This window comes from Mustelus asterias, chromosome 1 (genome assembly GCF_964213995.1).
Source record: "Mustelus asterias chromosome 1, sMusAst1.hap1.1, whole genome shotgun sequence".
In the NCBI taxonomy this organism is placed as follows: domain Eukaryota; kingdom Metazoa; phylum Chordata; class Chondrichthyes; order Carcharhiniformes; family Triakidae; genus Mustelus; species Mustelus asterias.
The window spans coordinates 104,443,147-104,469,934 of record NC_135801.1 but is presented as its reverse complement, the minus strand read 5'-3'; the positions used below and the strand labels follow the sequence as shown (position 1 = coordinate 104,469,934).

The 26,788-nt window shown below is 42.1% G+C and overlaps 1 protein-coding gene across 8 annotated transcripts in view; it reads right to left on the bottom strand.

The window, feature by feature from the left end:
- Positions 1–26,788, bottom strand: part of tbc1d1 (TBC1 (tre-2/USP6, BUB2, cdc16) domain family, member 1) — a 247,893-nt gene that overhangs the window by 136,769 nt on the left and 84,336 nt on the right. For all 8 annotated transcript variants that reach the window (XM_078215933.1, XM_078215889.1, XM_078215906.1 and 5 more), the window contains exon 2: positions 6,197–6,724. In XM_078215933.1, coding sequence (XP_078072059.1) covers positions 6,197–6,724 — 528 coding nt within the window. The remainder of the gene's footprint in view (positions 1–6,196; positions 6,725–26,788) is intronic.

Here is a 26,788-nt window from a genome sequence, read left to right as displayed (position 1 = left end):
AACCAAGACATGTTAGTATCAGGAATGCTACAGGCTGCATTAGGATCCAGACTCTAAAGAAAAACTGACCAGTATCGGGAACCAACTTGCAGGGACAAAAGATGAGTCTGCTATATGAAAAACACTAACTGGTGAGAACTCTTGAGCCTCGGTCACAGGAAGTGGTTCACTTGGAAGAGGACCTGAAACATCTAAATGACAACTTGAGAAGCAAATTCAAACTACGTAGATCTTCATTGAAACTTGATATATTTCGAGTATCAGAAGTCTGAATTGAGTCTCCTGAAAAGTGCCTTGAACAGGAAAAGGAATTGAAACAGCTGGCTGAATGCAGAATTAGGAACCAATTAGGGATAAGTAATAAATACCACCAATACCCAAATCCCATGAGCAAGTTTTGAAAAGCAGCAACACCAAAGTACCATATTCTCCAATTTACTCAGACATTAATTTGTTTTACGTATATCCATAGCTTATATGCACTCAAACCCATCAGAGCAGGTTCAGGCTCTGTTATGATATCCTCCTTCATAGAATCATAGAAATATATAGCACATATGGAACCCATTCAGCCCAATATAACCACGTCAGACATTTCCAACAGCTTATCGACACAGAGTGCCTACCGCAACAGAGGGAAGCAGGAAGCCTCCACATGGACTTTAAAAATGGCAATGTTTTACTCATTTCACTTCAGTCTGTATAAATATTGACATGAGCCCTGGCCCGAAATTAAATAACCTGCACCAGCCACATTGCCAGTCAGAGCACCAGACGCCAGACTCTTTCGATAATGAACAGTTGCCAAAGCTGGTGAGAGAGAGAGAGGTGCAGAGTCAGAAAAACAACACAGGCCGGAGAAATTTTCCAGCTCCCCTCACTTCATATTGCAAACAGAAATTGTGAGGGGACCAGAAAACCCAGGCTGTGGAGTTGGTTCACACAGAAATAATAAGGACTATGGTTACTACCGATGTGAATAACTTCCTGCACAAGACAAAGCCTACAGGTTTGGAGGGAATAAAATTAAAGAGCAGAGGATAAAAAGAGCTGAAATTTAGGAAGTGGTCAGTCAATGACAGAAGATGCCACGAGATGCACCATCCAGGAAACAGGGGGAGGAGCAATCAGTGAGAACAATAGCAGGTGCACTATGTAATAATTCTAACATGTGACATGCTCGGGTTGGGGTCCAGGAACCAGTCACGAGTTTGTCTGCAGCTTATACAGCAGTGCTCCAAGCACACATCAGTGTGAGACATTGTCTTTTCAATACCAGTGTAAGTTTGGAAAGCAGAATCAGGTGGTGTATCGCCACAAATGATACCAACCTAAATATAGGTGCTACAATTCAATGTCCATTTGTGTAACTGTTGTAGATGTTGTGAAACTGGGCTCTCCTATAGAGCTCTCTGAAGGTTGGTTCATCTGCTTGGAATTAATTCCTCATGATGGTTATTTTAAAAAAGGTCAAATGGACAAGGAAACAGAGGTCTTCACAGAACTGTGAAACTACCCCTTTGCATGAGTCAGTGTATTCTAGAAAGAAGTGGCAAGAAGGAAGTCAGAAGGAAAGAGTGATAAAGATGCCAATTATCCTCCCCATTAGGCTGCTATGACCTGTTTTTATTTGGCCTTGTTGGTTTGATACAAAGTCTATATCATTCAATTGGAATAATCTTTTGTCAACTTTATTCTTTCTCCTCAGACATGTATAACAACCTCTCACAGCTATACACTCTGCTGGCCATCCGACACCGACAGCTAAATTAAATGTGGGAAGATGTCAGGGAGAGACTTAGACTGAATGGGGCAAGACTGTGCTGTCCTGAATCATCAACCGAACATTTATGAAGAAAAACATACATCAACTTCCAAAATATTACAATCCATCCATAAAGCTTACACATCAATAGAGAGGTGCACAATTATTCTGGGATTGAGCACAAGCCAAACAGATTCCAATGGTTACTTGTCTGTTAAACTGCATCAACTGCCAGATTATTGGTACACATACCTTTCAGAAAAACATTCTGATGAGGAACAAGCTTTAAAGTGTGAGGAGGAGTAACAATAATGGAGTTTCTGGAAGACATTCTAACTCAAATTCCCAGATCTCAAAACAGCTGAAGGAAATTGATCAAAATGAGTTTTACATTTTCAAAAAACCTTGCTGTACTCCACTTATAAGCACAATTCAGTATCCATTTGTGTAACTGCACTCGTGTAGATGTTGTGGAACTGGGCTCTCCTATAATAGCTCTCTGAAGGTTGGTTCATCTGCTTGGAATTAATCCCTCAAATTGGTTATTTAAAAAAAAGGTCAAATGGATAAGGAAGCAGAGGTCTCCTCACAACTGTGAAACTACCCCATTGCATGTGTCAGTGTATTCTAGAAAGAAGTGGCAAAAAGTCAGAAGGAAAGGGTGATAAAGATGCCAATTATCACTGCGTCATAATCCTCCCCACTAGGCTGCCGAATGCTTCTAGCATAAAAGTGGAGGTTTTTCTCATAAAATTGAAGAAAATAATGTATCTAATTATTGAAGTATATTGGCCCAATACTTGTTCCAAACTGGAGCTCTCATCAGATCCCCAATTCCCTCATGCCTTTTTAAGGATTCCTGCCATTCTTTAGTCTCAATAAATTTCCCACTCCTCTCAGATCATCTTTCCTTTGGTTATGTTCACATTCTCATGCGTTTTTGTAAACGTTTACTTCCTTTTCATGTTAAATGTCAAACATATTGCATACAGTTTCTTAGCCTTACAATTTTTCCTCTTTATTCATGTTTCTCTTCTGCATAATTAGCCATTTAATTTTATGCCTCCTCAACTTTTTCTAATTGTGTTATCCATCCGTAGAATTGTGGACTTCTGGTCAGAATATTTCTCTTGATCCAGCACCATTCAATTAATCTGCACTACGTTGTCATTTTTTAAAGTAACAAATACAAAGAACAAAGAAAGAACAAAGTAAAGTACAGCATAGGAACAGGCTCTACAACCCTCCAAGCCTGTACCGATTATGATGCCCGAACTAAATTTTTTAAAAAACTTTCTGCCCTTACTTGGTCCGTATCCCTCTATTCCCTCCCTAATCATGTATCCATCCAGATGGCTCTTAAATATTGCTAATGTGCCTGCTTCCACCACCTCCTCTGGCAGTGCATTCCAGGCACCTATCACTCTCTGCATGAAAAACTTACCCTGCACATCTCCCTTAAACTTTCCCCCTCTCACCTTGAACCTGTGCCCCCTTGTAATTGACATTTCCACCCTTGGAAAAAGCCTCTGACTATCCACCCTGTCTATGCCTCTGATAATTTTGTAGACCTCTTTCAGGTCTCCCCTCAGCCTCCGTCTTTCCAGTGAAAACAATCCTAGTTTATTCAACCTCTCCTCATAGCCAAAGAAGAGCCAATTTACTGTTTGTAATTGGAATTTTTTTGACTCTTTTTTATGATGTAATTTGATAATGAATCTAATAATGTGATGATTCATGGGCCCTAAATATCTTCCCTTCTGGTTACCTATTTATTTCTCGGCAGGTCTGGCAGCATCTGTAGACATGATGTGGAGATGCCGGCGTTGGACTGGGGTAAACACAGTAAGAGTTTTAACCTGGTGTTAAAACTCTTACAGCATCTGTAGAGACAGAAAAGCAGGATTAATATTTCAGGTCATGACCTTTCATCAGAAAAACGATAACCTGAAACATTAACTCTTGCATCATATCCTTGGCAAAGCCCAAAGTGCTTGATAACCAATTAAGTACCTTTAAAATGTAGTCACTTTTCTAATATAGCAAATGTAACAGCCAATATGTACACAGTAAGCAACAGCAACACAATAATGCCCAGATCATTTGTTTGTGTGACTTTGATTGAGTGATAAGTTATTGATTTTGATTTGATTTATTATTGTCACATGTATTTGCAGACAGTGACAAGTATTGTTTCTTGCGTGCTACAGACAAAGCATACCATTCATAGAGAAGGAAAGGAGAGGGTGCAGAATGTAGTGTTACAGTCATAGCTAGGGTGTAGAGAAAGATCAACTTAGTGCGAGGTAAGTCCATTCAAAAGTCTGACAGCAGCAGGGAAGAAGCTGTTCTTGAATCGGTTGGTACGTGTCCTCAGACTTTTGTGTCTTTTTCCAACGGAAGAAGGTGGAAGAGAGAATGTCCGGGGTGCATGGGGTCTTTAATTATGCTGGCTGCTTTTCCGAGGCAGCAGGAAGTGTAGATAGTGTCAATGGATGGGAGGCTGGTTTGAGTGATGGACTGGGCTTTGTTCACGACCCTTTGTAGTTTCTTGCAGTCTTGGGCAGAGCAGGAACCATACCAGACTGTGATACATCCAGAAAGAATGCTTTCTATTGTGTATCTGTAAAAGTATTGGCCAGGAGACTGGGGATAACTCCTCTACTATTCACAATAGTGTCATGGGATCATCTACATCCATCCAAGGGTCAGACACGGACTCAGTTTAAAATCCCATTCAAAAGGTGACACCTCCAACCAACACTCCCTCAGTACTGCATTGGAGTACCAGCCTAGATGAGTTTTATTCTCAAACCTCTAGAGTGGGACTTGAACCTACAACCTCGAACTCAGAAGTGAGTGTGCCACCAGATGAGCTGTAGCTGTATATTGAAAACCAGCTTACCAATTATAGTGAAACCTTCACAACCCACAGCCTGTTAAACATAGATAATTACTGAGAGTCCCGAGTAACTTACACTGCAGTGGAAGCAAGCTGCACCATGAAACTACAGAGATAGCAAAATACAAAGTATGGACAGCTTTTAATGTGCACAATCCATTTACAACTGATATCAGGACTGAGAGGCAACAGTGGGTGACAAAATGGCTCTTATCTATGTTTAATGATTCTTTACCCATTATTCTCGGGGATTGAATGGTTGCAGGGCTCTCAGTCAAGGATAAATGGATTTCTCGAATACTGTGAGAGCTAGGTAACCAGATCGCCGTGAGACAAAGCTGGAGCTGAACATAGGAAAGTAACAAATAAAAGCAATAGGCCACATGGCTCATCAAGCCTCCTCCGCCATTCAAGACACTCGTGGCTGGTCTTCAACTTCAATTCTTCCTTCCTGCCCATACCGCACATCCCTGGATTCCCTGAGAGACCAACATTCTGTCTATCCCAGTTTTAAATATATTCTGTGATGGTGCATCAACAACCCACTGGGGTAGAGAATTCCAAAGATTCACAACCCTTTGAGTGAACAAATTTCTTCTCATCTCAGTCCACATGATCAGCCCCATAGCCTGCGACTGTGACTCCATGTTCTAGATTCCCAGCCAGAGCCACCTCTCAGTGCCTATCATGTAAAACCCCTTCAGAATCGAGCATGTTTTAATGAGATTATCGCTCATCCTCCTCCATTCCAGGGAATACAGACCCAATTTACACAGCCTCTCATTGTAGGCCAACCCTTTCACCCCAGGGGCCAATCTAGTGACTGTAATGGCATCTTCCTTTAAAAATGGAGATTGAAATTGCTCTGCATCAGATACCATGGAGCGGCTAACAACCCACTAACCAACACCCCCAGCATTTCATATATAACCAATTGCAGCACACATGGAGCATGCTAGACAGTCACAGGACACTAATCTATCCCCACCTCTCATTCCCACCCCAATTTTTCAGGCATCTGCTAGGCAGTCACCTTACAGCTGCCACCTTGCCCTGTGCAGACCGCGCCAACATGGCAGATCCCGGGATCTGGAAATTCCTCCATCGTTTAAAAAGGATCGCAGGATGGCAAAGAATTTTGGGAAACCGAATGAACAGAAAATAAATGGACGCCAGGGTCGGAATTTTACCGGCACACCCGCTCTGGGATTGGGGCAGGCGTGGCTCACAGAACGCCATTCTCCATTGGCCTTGAGCGGGATCTTACGGGCCTCAGGCGGGCGAGGCAGTAAAATTCCGGTACAGATCTCATTGGCAGGAATTTGGATGATCACAAGTGAAGACAAGAAAAGGAGGAATTTTCAGGGGATACAGCCAATTCTGGAATATTTGGTTTACTGTATACACAATGGTCATTTTGAAAATAAGAGCATTTGATACAAGTACTTTCAGTGTCCCTAATTTATAGGTTTCACTGTAGTATAAGACGAAGAGTTACAGCAAAACTGATCAAATTAACTAGACCTTACCGTGAACAGCATGGTCCTATTTGCCTTCATGTTTGTCGGCTGCACAATATTTGGCGCACTAACAGCACGTTTCCGAGCTTCTAGTAAACCACCACTGTTCACTCCATCATGGTCTAAACCACTGCTCATGTCAAGTGAGCCACTTTTCTCTAGAATACTCTGTGACTGTGTAACTGGAACTGCATCCTGAATGGTCAGTTTAGGAGCAGATTTGTTCCTCTTTTGCACCAATGGTGTTGGAAATTTGGAACTTAAGAACCGGGAATTCTCAGTCTGTGGCCTTTCAGTTCGTTTCTGCCCTGCTCCTCCTTTTCTTCCATCCTTGTCGTGTTCTCTGAGGTGATTGAATTTTTCGATACATTCGTCAATTAGTGCTGGAGGAGCTTTCTTGTGTGCCACCGTCACCTTCCCGACAAATAGGACCTCATACTTCTGAGCAAAAGAATCATCGTCGTGCACACGGACTTGCGTCTCTTCTTGTCGCACTGCCTTCCCGGCCTGACGGATAGTACTGATGATCTCAGGAACCTGAGGAACCAATAGAGAAAGATTCAGAATAGTAAGATTAAGAGGTTGCTGAGTTACTACGAGATTTATAATCAACCAATGAAGGCATTTAAAACCCTTAATGTGTCTCTATTAAACGTTCTGTCCATGTCTTACTCTTCGAAAGTTTTCCTTCACATCATCAAATTCACATTCACTGACCTCAATCATCTCCTTTTCACGGCGTGTGTGACATTTCTCTATGGCACCCTCCCTGACCAGAATTACCCCTGCAGCCTCCTCTGCTTCCTTGAGCAATGCCCCATACAGTCTCGATCAATCGCCACACTCCTTCATTTGGTCAAATTTCATTTCAATAACTTTTTCTTTCAACTCCACTCACTTCTTGCTGCTAAAAGAGGTTTCCCTGGCAAGACGTGGAGCTTTTACAGCCTAAGTCAATAAACTCACACTTCTCCATATTATACTCCATCTGTCATCTTGCTGCCCCACTCACTTAACCTATCTATATCTCTTTACAGCTTCTTTGCATCCCCTTCACAGTTTACATTCCCACCTAGCTTTATATCATCAGCAAATCTACATACATTCAGTCTCTTTCTCCAAGGTATTAATGAAGATTGTAAATAGCTGAGGCCCCAAACTGATCCTTGCAGCACTCATTGCCTGCCAACTTGAAAATGCTCCAGAAGAACAAAACAGCACTAGTCCAGATTAAAACAAACATTGTAGCAATTAAGATCAATTGTGCTGCTGCAGTAACGGTTATAGACGGAATGGCATCGATAATACACTAAAAACTGCTAAAACAGATCCAGCACAAGGAACATGGCAAAAATACATTTCTTAATGGCACAGTAGTGTCATAAAATTCACATATACCGCATGCAGGAAAAATAACAGGGGATTGTAATAGAAAACAACAGGAGAAGGTGGTTCATCCTTCACTACTAGCAAAACTCCAGATCAGCAGGTCATAACCACAAGACTGTGCAATTTAGGTGCTAAATTGTGGTGTAATATCCCAACTGTCCAGGCTATTATCTGTTTAAGTATCCCAGATAATAAAAATATTCTGAAGTGCGGAACCATGTTATGCTTTAGACAGAAATCGACTTTGATTCACTTATCCCAGGGTTAGATCTGAAATCAAAACAGGAAATGCTCAAAATACTCAACAGGCCAGGCAGCAACTGTGAAGCAACGGGCAGAATTTTGTGGAGGCAACAGAGATCTCAGCCAGCTGGTGGAGAGCCACCCCATGTCCTGTTGACTTCCTTATGAGAAGACCAACTGCATCTTCTGCTGTTCAGGCACTTAACAGGCCAGCAGAAGGCCTCATCACAGGATCAAGGGCCTGAGGGAAGTGGGGGTGGGGGAGGATGGCCTACCTGCAGAGAGCTGCCAGTCAAAGGCAGACAGCTCTTCTGTACTCAGAAGTACCAGCTAAGAGATTGGACTTAAAGCGTTAACTGTTTCTCTTACCACAGACGCTACCGGACCTGCTGTGTTTTTCCAACACGGTTTTCATTTGGGACAGCCATTTTACTTGTCTGAAATACAAGTTACCCCATTTCATCAACTCAAATAATGTGTGATATTTCTAGTATTTATCTCCTCCCATGTGACAAGACATCTCTTTCCAGGTTGGAGATAGAATGCAGAACACCAATGCCAACGCAATCAATGGGCATGGCTGACAAAGGCATCTGGTGAAATGATAATGGGTAATTGTTCCAGAATTAAAATAGAGGGAGAAGAAAAAGCCATTTGCCCCAAAGGTAATCTCTTCAGTTTATTAAATCACCCACTGTGGCGTCTAATAACAACAACGATTTACCTCATTTGGTAGATTTTTACCAAATTTATAGCAGTCTGAATAAAGGATATTTTCCTGATGCAAGTTTACTGATCACTTCTTGACATTGATGCCTCCTTGCTTGGTGTACGTGAGATAATTATCTTGCATTCAACACGTGTAACAGTTAATATTTTATTGTGGATCACTGAGTCAGAGAACATGTTGTTTCATGATAATGATACACAGGGTATAATACAAGTTTATCTTCTAAAGCATTACTCACAAACATAAAAAGGAGTTTCGGACTGTAACTGTTTATTTGCTTCTTTCTCATTCCAATCCTTGGCATGTTTGGTTTTTATTTACCTTCTATACTCTTTGTCTCTATGGCCATTGCAAATGTTTCCCATTATGGTATCTATTCCTTCTTCCCATTCTTGGTCGATAAATTATTCAGCAATGAGCTGCTTCCCATTGTTCCTGCTCCATATGGCCACACACAGTTTTCATATTACATTAGAAATGTATTGAGCTTTTACATCTTACATTTGATGAAGCCCAGGGCATGAAGCAAGATCACCGTCAATGTGTAGCAACTTGCAGATGTCTGGCAGTACGCATAATATCAGAGATCATGTTGCTTAACGTCTACATCAGTTCAATTGAACAATTTGACTGACTGGGTCAGTCGTTGCTGGTGCTTCCTGAATGCCCCTTTTATTTAACCTTTACAGCATTTTATTGGGGCAAATGTTCAAAACACTGACAGATGACCAATGGATTTGAAGATCATTACATATATGGCCAAAAATTTATCTTAAATATATATTCAAGTGTGGAAGCTTCAAATCAATCATTTCAGTTTTAGATCAAAATCCCATTTACCACAATTAACTTAATGGCCGGAATTTTACCGCCCCTCCCACCACAGGAATCGGAGCGGGCGAGGGGCGGACAATTGGAAGGTCCATTGACTTTGGGCGGGATTTTACAGCCTCACTTGTCCCAAATCCGTAAAATCCCACCCAACATCTTTAGGTACGTGATCACATAAATTATTATCCTGCCAAGAGAGCTTGTCAGCAGACCCCAGATGTTATTTCCTTCTCCTGTTTATCAGTTTCCTGATTCTTAAATTTCTAAATTCTCCGAATCATATGAAGATTTCTACCTTTACCACCCATCTTTCCACTCTTCTGGAACAGCTTATACTTTGAATTCAAACCCATTTTCTTAGTTGAGCTGTAGTATTGCAATTCCTATATCATTCCTGACTTACTACACATGCTAGAATATGGCAGGAAAACGGGGGAAAATCTAAGGGTGGGATTTCTGCCCCCACTTCGTGGAGTGTTTTCTGATGGTGAATGCAGCTCACCATTAGTGGAACCTTCTGGGCCCACCGAGGTCTGGGACCTTTTGTGGGGTTTGCACATTCTCTGCAGGAACTGCCCGCCCCAGAGTGAGACAAGAGAGGGATTATATTGTTAATAAAACTGTTGCGTGAGAAGCTGAAGGCTTAGGTGTAATAAATATTGAGAAATATTATTAGGGAAGCAGGGGCTAGGAGGTAGTGTGAAGTTAAATCACAGTAGTTGATGGGGCAGAAGATTAATAATTATGGAGGAATATATTATCTGGTAGCTAAAAGGGTCCCAGACGTGACACAATGATCTAGATATTTATGGGAAGTTGGGGAGGACATGTTGGTGCTCGGCGTTTAATGGCATATTACCAAGATAATACTTTGTTTCATTTCATGTCTAACAGTAGCCCAGCTGCCAAGTTGGAAAACAAAGTGGGCAGCAGCTCACAGTCAGAAACTCTTGGGGACTGACCCCGACAACCAAAAGCAAGGGATTAGAGCTTGAAGGGGAAAAAAGGAGCAGCAATCAGGATGTAGAGAACCCAACAAAGGTAAGGAAGTTACTGTGATCAGGAGCAGGGAGGCTAACCTAAGCAAAAGCAGACTGTACATTGATCTAGCTTGGTCCATGGTGGAAAGTTGAAGTACCCGTCTTGCCCTGACCCCACTGTGGCACTGAGCTTCTTTTATTTCCAAAAATATACAAAAGTACCTTCCAAAACATTTCAAATTGAATGTTACGGAAAGTGCAACAGAATTCAACTTTTTTCCATACAGCACAAAGTGTCTGTGGTGAACCATTGTTGGTTCCCACCAGGTAGTACTGAGCCATGGTCTGGCCAGTACTATGAGTCTGTATATATGTTACTGTTGGGGTTAGGGTTGGGCTGTTCTACCTGTTAATATAGTCCTTATGGTACACCCCAGTCGGCTCCGCCTCCTGGGAGAGGTATAAAGGTCACTGCTCTGCCTGGTGACCCTTTAGTCTGGGATCGTATACTGTATATGGTAGCTCTGTTATTGTTGGCAATAAAAGCCTTTATTTCCCGAGTACATCCAGCCTCTCGTGTGTTATATCGCGCATCAGTGTCTCAACACCATTTTAATAAACAAAGAACAAAGAACAAACTAAAGAACAGTACAGCACAGGAAACAGGCCCTTCGGCCCTCCAAGCCTGTGCCGCTCCTTGGTCCAACTAGACCAATCGTTCGTATCCCTCCATTCCCAGGCTGCTCATGTGACAATACTCTTGATATTTACAAGGTACATTCCATGTCAACAGCACAAGGTGTTCTACACAGTTTCCAGCCCTTAGGATGCTATGGTTAAAAGTCTTATACAGTGGCCTTTCTCCATTGCGTCTCTGTGGCGGCTTTCCAAAACTTTAGTGCATTCCTCAGCACTTGGTCCTGGACCTTGGAATGTGCCAGCCTGCAACACTTGGTCAACCACAACTCGGCACTGGAAGACCTGCGAGTTTTGGGCAGACCAAAATACATCTTTCATGCAGTTTATGGGCCTCCAGCTGCTGTTGATGTTTCTCTTGGTGCATGGCCCTGGGAACAGCCTGAAGAACACAGTCTTGTGTCACAGAGCTGCATGGGATGAAACTCAACAAAAAACATTGCATCTCTCCAGACCTTCTTTCCAAAGGCACATTCCAAAGGAAGGGGAGCAATGGCCTCTTCCCCACGACAGCCAACTCAAGGGAAATGTGTTGAGGGGATTGGATGGCAGGCGCGCGAGAAGGTGCTTGTTTGAAAATTCTAGCAGTTAGACATTTTGCGAAATGACTTTGACAGTCTGTTCAGGAAACCATGCGACAGGGTCTACCGTCTCCTCCTCCCGCCAGGCATTGAGGATGTTATGTGCTGCAAAGGTGTTTTTCTGCATAAACTTTTCCAAGAGGGGTAGGTGTTATTGAATGGTTCAACTGCTTGGAGCATTCTGTAGCAATGTGGCCAGACCCATCCTTTGCAACACCGGAGACAAGTAAAACCTCAGCATATAATAACACATGATGTTTACAAAGAAGGGTCTATGCACAGCTTGATGCAGTCGCACCCCAAGCTTCTGGTATGCCGAAGCAATATTACAGTTACACTATTGCAATGGGTTGCAGAAACTCACGTGCAGCATTGGGGTGTAGCACTTCACCTTCTGCTAGATGTCTTTCCATCATTTTAAAATGGAGTTACAGGCTGAAGTCCAGTGATGACTTTCAACCTGCTTTAGGGGCTCTAATACCATAATGGTTCATCATACCTTGTATCAAAGTCTTAAAAGACACTGCTCAGCTTTGTTCACTCTGTTCAGTTTGGCCTAGTTCTAAGATTTCTTGCAAACACATTGATACCTCTGCATAAGTTCTTCAGAAAATGTTTTCTGTCTGACACCAAAGCAATGTTCTATTATGTTGGGTTGTCTCAGTTAACTACAGGGACGGTCCCTCTGAACAGATCAGAGAGTTAAAACTGATCCCTGCTGGCTAAGCAAGTGATGTTGTCCCCTTCTACCTATTGTGATTGCTCTATTCAAATGGCTCTGTGGTTGATGCAGGAAGACACACCGCATTTTAAAGTTCCCCATAGAGCAACCCACCCACAAAATGAAGAAATATGGGTCCAAATGCTCAGCCGTTGCACCAGTGATCATAATGAACTTCTGGTGGGTGCAAGCCCACAGTTCAGAACATAATAACACAGGAAATTAAAATGGCAGATAACAGAAGATCATTTTACTTCTTGACAAAAGTTATCAACTCCCCATGCGACAGTTGCACCAGAGGCTGCCAGTGAAAGTATACCATTTGTACCTGCTCTCAATTTACCCGTAACTCTATTGCAACCTTTTGCAGATATCAGTCAGTAAGCTCGACTATGGTTACTGTCAGTTTGTCAGATAGCCAACCACCAAGCAAAAGCACCAACGAATCTTAAAATTCATGAGGTGGTGCAGGTATGAATAAATTCAGCTCCCTTGTATCAATTGCAGCAATTCCAAACAATTCCTCCCTCTCTCAGCACTCCCGCCATCCCTCAATGTAAAGAAAAATCACATTATTCTTGCTAGTTTTTCTATTCTCAAGTCTCTGACCATTCTACCAGTACCTTAGAGTAAACTACTGAAGTTGCTCATTTTACACGCAGACATCAACAGCATATCAGAATATTCCCACAGCTGCAAAATCTCATAGAACATAGAACATTACAGCGCAGAACAGGCCCTTCGGCCCACGATGTTGCACCGACCAGTTAAAAAAAAACAAAAAAACTGTGACCCTCCAACCTAAACCAATTTCTTTTCGTCCATGAACCTATCTACGGATCTCTTAAACGCCCCCAAACTAGGCGCATTTACAACTGATGCTGGCAGGGCATTCCAATCCCTCACCACCCTCTGGGTAAAGAACCTACCCCTGACATCGGTTCTATAACTACCCCCCCTCAATTTAAAGCCATGCCCCCTCGTGCTGGATTTCTCCATCAGAGGAAAAAGGCTATCACTATCCACCCTATCTAAACCTCTAATCATCTTATATGTTTCAATAAGATCCCCTCTTAGCCGCCGCCTTTCCAGCGAAAACAATCCCAAATCCCTCAGCCTCTCCTCATAGGATCTCCCCTCCATACCAGGCAACATCCTGGTAAACCTCCTCTGCACCCTCTCCAAAGCCTCCACATCCTTCCTGTAATGTGGGGACCAGAACTGCACACAGTACTCCAAGTGCGGCCGCACCAGAGTTGTGTACAGTTGCAACATAACGCTACGACTCCTAAATTCAATCCCCCTACCAATAAACGCCAAGACACCATATGCCTTCTTAACAACCTTATCTACTTGATTCCCAACTTTCAGGGATCTATGCACACATACACCTAGATCCCTCTGCTCCTCCACACTATTCAAAGTCCTCCCGTTAGCCCTATACTCAACACATCTGTTATTCCTACCAAAGTGAATTACCTCACACTTCTCCGCATTAAACTCCATCCGCCACCTCTCGGCCCAACTTTGCAACCTGTCTAAGTCTTCCTGCAAACTACGACACCCTTCCTCACTGTCTACCACACCACCGACTTTGGTGTCATCAGCAAATTTGCTACTCCACCCAACTATACCCTCATCCAGATCATTAATAAATATTACAAACAGCAGTGGCCCCAAAACAGATCCCTGAGGTACACCACTTGTAACCGCACTCCATGATGAATATTTACTATCAACCACCACCCTCTGTTTCCTATCCGCTAGCCAATTCCTGATCCAATTTCCTAGATCACCCCCAATCCCATACATCTGCATTTTCTGCAGAAGCCTACCATGGTGAACTGCAGAAGCCTATCATGCTCACCCACAAGCCACGCAAGAATAATTCCAGAAGACATTGTGGTCCGAAGTGAGAATCATGCTGACTTCCCTTCATCCTGACCAGAGACATTAGGGCCAGCACCCCAACTACCATCTTAGAGCAGACTTACTCTGCACAGGTCAATAATAAAACCAGGAGACTTCCCATTAGAGTTATAGAGCTTTATAGTGCAGAAAGAGATTCTTTGGCCCATCATGTCTGCACTGGCCATGAAGCACCTATCTATTCTAATCCCATTTTTTAACACTTGGTCTGTAGCGTTGTATGCTATGCCATCTAAATACTTTTTAAATGTTGAGAGGCATAGCTACTAACTGCTCAAAGCTATTGGTGGACTTCACAAATGAATGTTAAGATGAAACAAAAATCATCTGTGGTACCTTGCATCATTATCATACTTCATTTAGTTCTGTGGTCACATTCCCTTTCCCCACTGTCACCTCCTCCATAATGATTAATTTTAAGACTTTGTAAAAAATGTGAGCTATTTAGTTTGGTGGTTTTCTTCCTTGTTGCTGAGTGAAGTTTTCCCGTCTGTCTCATGAATGCAAGGAGTGTTGATGGTTGGCGATGGTCTAGTGGTATTATCGCTAGATATTAACCCAGAAACTCAGCTTATGTCTGGGGAGCCTGGTTCAAATCCTGCCACGTCAGATGGTAGAATTTGAATTCAATTTAAAAAACATATCTGGAATTAAGAATCTACTGTTGATTGTTGGAAAAACCCATCCGGTTCACCAATGTCCTTTAGGGAAGGAAATCTGCCGTCCTTACCGGGTCTGGCCTACATGTGACTCCAGAGCCACAGCAATGTGGTTGGCTTTCAACTGCCCTCGGGCAACTACGGATGGGTAATAAATGCTGGCCAGCCAGCGACGCCCATGTCACATGAATGAATAAAAATAATACTAATTACCTGAGGCAATCAGAATGTTTTGTTCTATTGATGTGGATTTTTCAGACTTGACAATAGGAGAATACAATAGACAAAAAAACTTCTAATTATGTTACCATCATGTCATATTAAAATCAGAACGCAAACCCTATCCAAAACTGTTAATTTCAACCTCCATACATCAGTTCTTCTGTCACCGTAACACTTATACATGGCAGTCCCCAAGGTTTAACTAACTCCAACAAAAACAGAAAATGCTGGAAAATCTCAGCAGATCTGACAGCATCTGTGGAGAATAGAGCCAATGTTTCCAATCTGGATGACATTTCATCAGAGCTCCGCATTTTCTGTTTTTGTTTCAGATTCCAGCATCCGCAGTATTTTGCTTTCAAGTAACTCCAATCCTCCTTGCTATTTCCTGTCCTTCTTCCAATGCATTCCAAACATTGTCATCCGTATCAGCAGCACAGTGGTTAGCACTGCTGCCTCACAGCGCCAGGGACCCCGGTTCAATTCTGGCCTTGGGTGGCTGACTGGGTGGAGTTTGTACATTTGCCCCGTGGCTGCGTGGATTTCCTCCGGGTGCTCCGGTTTCCTCCCACAGTCCAAAGATTGTCACTTAGTGTTCCAAGATATTCATTACCACAAGTAGTAGCTGATGCCAAAACATTGAATGTATTCAAGAGGCGGCCGGATATAGCACTTGGGGCGAATGGGATCAAAGGTTATGGGGAAAAAGCAGGATTAGGCGATTGAGTTTGATGATCAGCCATGATCACAATGAATGGCGGAGCAGCCTCGAAGAGTCAAATGGCCTCTTCCTACTCCTATCTTCTATGTTTCTATGCAAGATGTGTAGGTTAGATGGATCAGCCATGGTAAATGTGTGGGGTTAAAGGGATAGGACAGGGGAGAGGGCCTGGGTAAGATACTCTGTCAGAGAACTGGTACGAATCCAATGGGCTGAATGGCTTCGTTCTGACTGTAGGGATTCTTTGTTCTCACTCACTGTGCTCCCCATTGCAGGCTTACCTGAACTCCCTGTTCCATAATGCAAATTTAAAATTATTGTCCTCATCTACAATTGCATTCAATGTTTCATCCCACCTAACTTGGCAGTCTCCTTCAGTATTATGTTCCCTCCCAATCACTTTGTTCATTTAATCCCAGCCTTCTGTGTACCCTGCTTCCTCTCATTTCTATTTGTCTCAGAACCTTCAGTAACATTAGCCAAACTCTCTGAAAGTCCACCTACTCCTTTCACCCCTTCAGAAACCTCTCCAAGGCTCATTTTATCAGTCAAGGTTTCCATCAATCCTCTTAAAGCCCTTACTTCCTGGCTCATTATTTTCCCCACTGTTTATTGGTGAAATTCAGGGTGAGTAAACACTTTTCAGTAATAGCTAGGACTTACTTTGTCAATTCAGCATTTCAATGAGAACGTGGCCACTAATTGACACTAATCAGTGTTGTTAAACACTCGGCAGCTCTCTAGTTGGTTACTTTAAAAGCATAGATACCCATAATTAAGAGATACATCCCGCTTTAAAAGACATTATCGGCTATTGCCATGATTCTCTCAAGCAGGCTATTTAATTGAAACCTCTGTGGTGTATAAGATGATGTACTAAAGGATGACTCATCCCAACCTCCACTTTGTTTACTTTTGCCAATATTTCAAGATCAAAACAATTACATTTTTAAAATTTACTGTAAGCATGTCTTTTACAAGCTTCAAATGATGTCCATGTCAGACCCCTTTTGAAATCTTTATTTACCTTTAACAGGCTGCAAGCAAACATTTATCCTTCCAACTTTATCAGCTTTAAAAACCATTCTCAAGCAAGGATACATACAAATATGTCAAACTGCATTAAATCAAGTAAGCCAGGGATGGTGCGGTGAGTTGTGGAATCCTCCGTCATACCGTCCTGGATGGACTAGCAATTGTACCTGGATTTCTCTGATGCATATTGCTTGCACAAAGCTGGACAATTGTCCTGTGGCCAACATCCGGCGTGAGCTGGCTTCAGATGATAGCAATGACAGGAAAAAGCAGGAGAGAGAAGTAATGCAAGCTTACCAATCTTTCTGCATCTGCTTAGCAACTCCAGAGTCCAAGATGAAAAAGCAATTTTAGCCATCTGCTGACTGATAAAGCCCAAAGTGCTTCAACTGCTCCGAAATGATATACAAGTGACATTAGAAAACCTTCTGATCACCTCCAGATTCAATGCTACTCCTACCACTGGTTTGAAGGAGAAATTGGGAATAATCTTTGCCAAACGTACCTCAAATTCAAATGATTTTGAATTGCTGGGCTAGCAACCTTTGGCTTGATAATTTATTATTTGTCATTAGCAAATTGCAGGTATACCGAGTGAACTTGGGAAATCTTTTTGTGAAAGAAAGAACCAGCACTGGTATAAAAAAAGCTTTTCTGTTCACTGTCTCACAGCGCTGTCGCTATTTTGAATGATCACTGAATCGCAGGACGTGCTCCTTCCTGACATTCACTCAAAATATCTCAAATGATTGAATTCCAAAATATGGTGAGGTTCAATAGGCTTCAATTTGGGATCGGGGTGAAAGGTGAAGGCAATCAGGTCATGGGAAAACTAACCCAACTTTCTGCCAGAGTGAAGGCAAACATTTTGGATTTTTTTAAAAATATGCATTTGAGGGAATGAAGATTTTGTTTCAAGTTTCCTTTCTGTCATCTTGCACTTCGGAAAGTCTCGGCACAACACCACATTAGCTGCCTTTTGGGAGCCTTGCTGTAATGGTGTTAGAATTGAGCACAAACATGCAAATGTTCATGCAAACATGGCAAACCACACATCAAGTTCCAGTAATTGTTCAAAGCCTCAGTAGAACATTCCTGTACAACTTTCCTCTGGAGGTTATCCTTGATCCAATTGACAAAATAACTGCAGCCAGTTAAATCAAAAGATTAAATCAACAACATTAGACGTGTTAGATATTCATGACACAAAAATGTGGAAACCAACAATTATATAAAACTCTAATATCCCCATATTAACCCCAGCTAAGCGAAGCACAAAGGATTCATTTATGACTTGAAATAAATTTGGGCTGTCTCAATGAGCTGTCCTCATCACAAAAATGCTCGAAATGTGACATAAGTTGGCAATGTAGTTTAGTTCATGTTCAATATAGGTGAACTAAAATTCTAACAGAGAACTGTGTCTTCTGGGTCAAAATCCTGGAACCCCATCCCTAACAGCAGAGTGGGTGCATCTACACCCCATGGACTGTAACAGTTCAAGAAGATGGCTCACCATCATCTTTCTCAAGGATAATTAGGGATGGGCAATAAATGCTGGCCTTGTCAGCAATCCCCTCATCCCATGAACAAATATAGTGGGAAAAAAGTTCATTGTACACCACTGAAGCAAGTGCAAAAGATTAAATTGCCCCCACCACTGAATCAGTTCAACTCTCACTATAAGATTATCACATATGCTAGATTGACCAATATGGTATTGAGAGAGTGCAGTTTTGTTGGGTTAATCAGAGACCCCATCTCATCAATCAGGTGGATCCAAAATCACCGGTGAAAGTTTTCTAAAGAGTCGGGCAGTCTTCCTGTGTCCTGGCCAACATTCATCCCTCAATTTTCACCAATACCACTCAGACATAAATCACAACTTTCTGACTCTGAAGCAAGAGTGTTATCTCTGAGACAGAGCTAGCATTAATAGACCATCCTAATGCTAATGCAACACAAATGCTCGACTTTCAAATAAAGAACTGAATCCTGAAATCACAAACTAGTTTGAACATTTATAAATCCCTTTGTGTTGATGAAAAGAAGATTGGCAATTGGGGCACATGTGGTAACTAATTGAAATAAATAAATGAATTAACTATCAATCGTATTTAACTATATGTAGGTGGCGGGCACCTACTGATTCACCTACTGATTTCACTTCAGCCACTATAGAGACAATGGCTGAAAACGAACGGGGGAGGGGCAGAAGAGAGCCGAGTTGAGAAGGTGCTTGCTTGTAATGTTTCATTCCATAAATAAACTTGAGGCTGAATAAAGCTTGGCTCCAGGAATATCCATCCTCGATAGGCTTTATTGAATATTACAATCAACACCCAACAAGGGAAAATGTTCCATTCAGTCAAAACTGACTGCACATTTGTTTATTTGCCTCCAAAGGTTTGGTCAAGTCAGCAACCCTGACAGTCAGGACATTAGTGACTGACTTTACATTAGTATGTCTTGACTGTCAAAGCAGAACTAATCCAGTCACATGTTGGGATATGCCTGTGAAACACCATCCGAGCTGCAGGCCTGGGCATTCTGCGACGTTTCAGAACTGATGGACTGAATCAAAGCTTCCTGTGTGATAACTCTGGGGATAGATTCAGAATAATACATCTGGGTCTCTGAACACTGATGGTACAGCATCTGCAGGAGGTCTGCTCCTTCAATGTTTTAAAGTTTGTGTCACAAGTAGGCTTACATTAACACTGCAATGAAGTTACTGTGAAAATCTCTGAGTCGCCACATTCCAGCGTGTGCTTGGGCACACTGAGGGAGAATTTAGCATGGCCAAATTTTGGACTGAGGGGAAAAACTGGAGCACCAAGAGGAAACCCATGCCGACACGGGAAGAACGTGCAGACTCCGCACAGACAGTGACCCAAGCCGGGAATCAAACCCGGATCCCTGGTGCTGTGGGGAACCAGTGCTAACTACTGTGCCACCGTGCTACCTTTCAAGACATTCTTCCTCTCAGATTATTTGCTTCTTTCTCCTCTTCCTCCAGAATATATGCCTGGATTTTGAGCAGTAATAAATGGGGAGTTGTCCCACCTCACATTTAAGTTTAACGGCCAAACTGTCAATGTTTGCTGTCATTACTCCTCTAAAACAGAAAGTACCTTCTGCAGTTGCTGTTAGTGGTTCTATCCATTTCCATATTGAGCGCTATCTAGATTACCATCAAGAAGAAACAATGACTTGATGAGAACTTCTACTTTTACACTAAAACTCCTGAAAAAGTTACACTTCAACTGGATTTTTAAATAGTATTTAAAGTCATCACTGCAACTGAAAAACCTCTCTGACCCTGGAAAACTGATTTTATATCTGTATAATATCAGGATGTTCCATTCTAACAAAAATTCCAAGTTTAATATAAGTGTTTAAGAAGTTTCATTATTTCTAATGTGGCACAGTCATTTACTTTGCTCTCTGTATTTATTTTTTAAAAATCTTATTTTTAAGAAGTGCAGGATAATTAGTGGTTTTTACTGCTGGATTGCTGTCTGTGAGAATACTTCAATGTGATTGCCTGCCTATCCTGCTTGGTGATATCATTGTTGCTGGAGATCCCCTTGACTTGCCGCCACATCCAACTAACAACAAGAAAGGGGAAATCCACAGGGTAAAGACTGCTAGATTTTGGGGGCAGCTGACCACAAGATCCAGACCAGAAGAACAATAATGGGCTCCTCATTTTGCAACCTTTTAACAATTTGCTTCACAGCACTTGAGAAGAGCAAAGTTCAGAGTGGAAGTTTCATGGTCCAAGATAGAACATAGAACATTACAGCGCAGTACAGGCCCTTCAGCCCTCGATGTTGCGCCGACCAGAGGAACCAATCTAAAGCCCCTCTAATCTACACTATTCCAATATCATCCATATGTTTATCCAATAACCATTTGAATGCTCTTAATATTGACGAGTCCACTACTGCTGCAGGCAGGGCATTCCACGCCCTTACTACTCTCTGAGTAAAGAACCTACCTCTAACATCTGTCCTATATCTATCACCCCTCAATTTAAAGCTATGTCCCCTTGTGTTAGCCATCACCATCCGAGGAAAAAGGTTCTCACGATCCACCCTATCTAATCCTCTGATCATCTTGTATGCCTCTATTAAGTCACCTCTTAACCTTCTTCTCTCTAACGAAAACAACCTCAAGCCCCTCAGCCTTTCCTCATACGATTTTCCCACCATACCAGGCAACATCCTGGTAAATCTCCTCTGCACCCTTTCCAACACTTCCACATCTTTCCTATAGGCAATGGCAACCTGTTGTGAACATATCATTTCGGTGATCAAACCGAAAATGGGATTAGAATAGTTGGATGGTGAAGAAGGGCAAATTGAAATCAGATTATAGAAGCTCTTCATTTTAGTTTAACTATAATAAATTGATTAGGTTAAGATAATTATAAAGTGCTTTCTTTATATTGAGAATTGACAATGTACCTGGAACAATATATGCAAAGGTATTATAAAGTGTATAACCGCAAATTAACCGAAGTATTATAAACTTACATTTATGTCTTGTATCTAGAATGCAGTTCTAAATGTGTTTGTGAACCTTGGCCAAATAACGACCTGTTTGCTCAGTATGATGGGAAACACAGTGGTAAACAGACCAAATTATTTTAATACAATGGAGTATCGAATGGCAGTTTCTCTTATTAGCTTAGGGTACACAAAAGCAAGTTTAATCAGAGGCCTGGAATGTACGGGAGTGAATTTGCTCCTGGGTAGCGAGGCTGGTGCAGCCTCTCAAACTGATAGAAGAGGCCCCGATTCGAGCAAAAGAATGACTCCTTTTGCCAATTAAAATTCGCAGATGTCAGCTGTGGCCTTGGATGTACCGAATGTGTGGGGGTTAGGTTTCCTAGGTAACAGGGTAGGAACCTTGGGTGCAATGAGCTAATGATCTCCTAATCCCGTTGACAGGAGGAACGTTACTGGCTAAGGTAATGCTGCGTAATATTGTAATTGGACCTTCCAGTTTGAGAGACAGGCTGGGTGGGATATTGAAGTGTTCAGGACAGTATATCAATTCTACGTTTGTAATGTTAAAGCAGAGATGATAGACCGTGTCCATTGGCTATTCTACCTCCTGATGCATATATTAGCAAATAAAATTCCATTTCATTCTTTAACTACATGCTGACTTTCGTAGTCAATGTATTGGTTGAGTGAGATCAACTGAGTACAAGACACCCCAGTGGGACACCTCAGAAAACTGCTCTTACAGGTGGCTTGTCTTTGACCAGCACAGATGCAATGGACTAAAGGGCCTATTTTTGTGCTGTAGACCACTTATTACTATGACTCCTGCCACCCATTAGTGAGGTTAATTTGTGATGCATTATAAAATTAGTATAGCCCCGTGGATCAGGTGCCTACTGCTCGGTCTACCATTAAACCCTCCCCAATCCAGCTTTTAGTTGAACCTTATTGCAGTGGTTACCTTTCCAGGCGGCACAGTGGTTAGCACTGCTGCCTCACAGTGCCAGAGACCCGGGTTCAATTCCCGGCTTGGGTAACTGTGTGTGTGGAGTCTGTACACTCTCCCCATCTGCGTGGGTTTCCTCTGGGTGCTCTTATTTCCTCTCACAGTCTGAAAGACGTGCTGTTTAGGTGAATTGGCTGTGCTGAATTGAATTCTCCCTTAGTCTACCTGAACAGGTGCCGGAATGTGGGATTTTCACAGTAACTTCATTGCAGTGTTAATGTAAGCCGACTTGTCGCTAATAAATAAACTTCACTTTTTTTATCTAACACACAATGTTGGAGTAAGAAGGTGACATTGGTGATTTGTCCTGATTTTGAACTGGAGTTAATTTATGCACAAGGTATAAAATTCGAATCTCCACTATTGATGTAGGTGTTTGCCACTTTGAAATATAAATAAAGACACCAGCAAGTCACATTAAATCAACATGGCAGGTTCTATTGGACGAAGTCATTCTACAAGGATATCTGTAATGACAATCAAAAGTTGAATGAACCCAGTGAATGCTTGGAATTCTGGTGACTGTAACCATTCTTAAATGACTTTCAAGGACACATTCCTATACATGCTTCTCAGGATCAGCCCAGTAGCTGGTCCCTGTTTTCATGGTGTATTTGGTCTTGGACATCATCTTGAGGGCAGATTCCTTCTTCTTCCATCCTCATGTCAGTTCTTTCACTAACCGTGAATTCCCTCACTGCAGCACAGTTATTTGACGCGTTAGCAAATGTTACGAGTTGAGCTTGAAACCACTTCATACTTCATTCTTTTTGCCAGAGGACTCATTTCTGTTAATCATCCGCTATGTTTAGTCTGCCCTGTGTGGGCATATCTTCTGTGCATCTTGGCACACAGCCTGTTTCATAGAATCTACAGTGCAGAAGGAGGCCATTTGGCCCATTGAGCCTGCACTGACAACAATCCCACCCAGGTTCTATCCCCGCAACCCCATATATTTACCCTCTTAATCCCCCTGACAGTGAGGGTCAATTTAGCATGGCCAACCAACCTAACCCGCACATCTTTGTACTGTGGGAGGAAACCGGAGCACCCCGGAGGAAACCCACGCAGACACGTGGAGAACGTGCAAACTCCACACAGACAGTGACCCAAGGCCGGAATTGAACACAGGTCTCTGGTGCTGTGAGGCAGCAGTGCTAACCACTGTGCCACCTTGCCACTAAGGATCAAATAGGTATCGCCTATTTGATCCTTAGCACCGACTGAAAGAGTAAAAGTTGCATTCCTGAGGTGATAAATTGAGGCTGACTTCTAATGAGTGTAGCATTTCTTAGCAAAAGGCAGGAGAGGAATGGAATGGGGTGAGGAGGCAGTGGGGTCAACTTGAGCCTGAGCATAGGCCCAAATATGAATTTTGGTGCCGGAAATAAGGTTGTCTATGATCTATAGAAAATTTTTAATCTGCAACATTTATCTGGATGTGCAACGTTGGACAAAAGTTTTTTTTTCAATGTCTCAATGATTGTTTGACTCCCTGTAACTAATCAAGGTTAACTATTAAATTACCTCAAGTATTCCTTTTCACTTGCGGCTGCCTAAAAATCAAAGAGCCCCATGATGTCAAAAGAAGTTAGGAATGCCTTTGAACTACTTGTGTAGCCAGGATGAATTTTATACTCTGAACAAGTCCTAGTTCCCAGTAAACACTTTCTTCTCCAAAACTCTCACCCAATGACAAATCTGGCGAGAAAACAGTTTTCTCTTCAAACTTACTGGCACATTTCTGTTTCACACCATCAGAACCACCTCCTCTCCCTCCCCAAACTGCAACTTCCAATGTTGGGACACATGTACACTATACAATCGGTCCAATATATGCTAAAGATTCCTTTATCTTTTGAAGGGGAGGACTCTCTCTGGAATTGGTACTGACCCCAGAGAAGTGTGGAGACTGCCTCATTCAGTATTTTGAAGCTGAGATAGAGTTTTAACAGGAAGGTAATCAAGGCTTATGGGGATACGGTTAGAATGTGGATTTGAAGATCATCATAGAATATCCTATCAGATTGCTCATGATCTCATTGAACAGTGGAGCAGACTCAATGGGCCAAATGGCCTACTTCTACTCCTATGTCTCAAAATTTTTATAAAGTTTTGTTTTATTAGTGTCACATTAGGCTTACATTAACACCGCAATGAAGTTGAAAATCCCCTAGTCGCTACACTCCAGCACCTGTTCGGATACACTGAGGAAGAATTTAGCATAGCCAATGCACATAACCAGCACATCTTTTGGATTGTGGGGGAAAACCGGAGCACCCAGAGGAAACCCACGCAGACACGGGGAGAACGTGCAGACAGTGACACCAAGCTAGGAATCAAACCCAAGTCCCTGGAGCAGTGCTGACCACTGTGCCGGCTATTGGTGCTCTAGTTTATGAATATGTGCTGCTGGTGTGGAATATCATCAGGAGAGGATGCACAAAATGTCTTCTGACATCCAGGTAAGCATTAAGATAGCCCAAAGTTCCAGTTAAAATAAATCAAAAATATCCACTAAATAACTACCAAATAACCTGCTAATGCTTTGTCTGGTTAAACACACAAGATGAAAAGTTGTGGCGTTGAATGTGAGGTTAATAGGAGTACAGGATGTGGGACAGTTGTTTCATTGAGTCAGTCAGCACAGCCCACACAACTCTGTCAGATCCACACTGACTCACCAAGCCTTTGAGAACAAGTTCTACAGGCATTGCCATTTCTTCAATATCCCTGCAGCATATGGTGTTAAACATGGTGCCCATTTTGTGCACAGGCGCTGAAATATATATTATATATATGAATAAAATGAAAGATGCTCCTTGTAGCTTTACACATAGTTGCATGCCACACCAGCTGGAATTTCAATTCAGTCGAAAATATGATCCCTCATGTTTGCTTTGGTAAAAATCCAACCAAATCCAAGTTAAGTTTAGTTCCACATACTCTCCCTTAAATTCCTAAACAGCGTGTTCAGATACAGTACCTTCCTGTTAGAATCAGAAAGTTAACAGTATACAACAGAAAGAATATGAACGGACACATTGTTCTTTGTTCCTTCTACTTTCAAAAAACAATTTTTTAGTAAAATGTCCCCCTGCCCCCCTTCCACAAAATAAGCCTAAATGCAAGGTTTCCATGGGAGATAATTGGGTAACTAAACCACTATATAGAAGGAGCTGGGCAAAAGAATAAAGCACACCTCTGTGTGCAAAACACATTAGCGTTTTTGGAAGCGTCAGTAATTTTGATATCATGTTGTGAAGAGTTCAAAACTTTGAAGGAAGTCATTGAAGGGCACGCGCATTATAAATAGCAGCTTTTAACCACCTATCCAACCAAACAAAAAGTAAAACAGCCACCTGCTGGGATAGAGACACACATTTGCCCTTCAGAACTCCACTAGTGGGCACACTAATGGTGCACCTATGATAGCGCTGCTTCTCTGGAGCAGCTGAGACACAGTTAAAGAGGTGTTTCCAGCAACAGCCTGGCAATGCAGCACCCAGAACAAGCAATGGAAAACTGCCAGTCAGTTTTCTGCTCAGCAGCTGAAAATTTAGCCTGCCTGCTCTGACAAGTTTGAGATCCTATGAACTAGACGAAAAAAAAGAGGATTGCAAATGGCAGCTACCTAAACAACTGAACATGCTGTGTTGCTCAATATCATCAATCCAGTGCAACTTGATGCTTATGTAGCACCTCGAATCTGGAACAGCATATCAAAATACTACATGGAGGAGAAATAAAATACTTGGCTGTGTGTCAGACGAAGAGACATTTAGAGAGGTGACCAAATGCCTGGTTGAAGATTTATATTTTAAACACACAAAACATGCTTTTCAAATATCAAAGCAGAAGTAAAGGTTTTCCCTTTCAAAAAAAAAAGTGCACTCCTCGACATCTCATCAACTCAATTCAATTTTTGTTCAATTAGGCTCCTGTGAAGCATTTTGGGATACACACTCAAGGCATACAAAAGCAAGTTGTGGTTCCCAGTTCTCCTATGTCTAAAATATCTTTTGTAATTTCCTGTTAATTGCTGCCCTCTAATTAGTTGGCTGTTAAATTGCGTCGGGACATAGTCTCCAGGCCAACACAAACTGCAATTATGCAAAAATAACAAAGAAGATCCAATCTTTCACCTCCCGTGTTGAAACAGTAAGCATTCCACACACTTCTCCTCCAGTTTATTGGTGACATAATCCAGCACAGCCATGCGCAATAGTGTGAAAACCTGGAACTGAATAGGTTTTCAAGTCAAATAATCTTTTGACTCATACTGGCTCCATATCAATCTCCACGGGCTCATTCCTTCCCACTTATGCATAAACTTCCTGC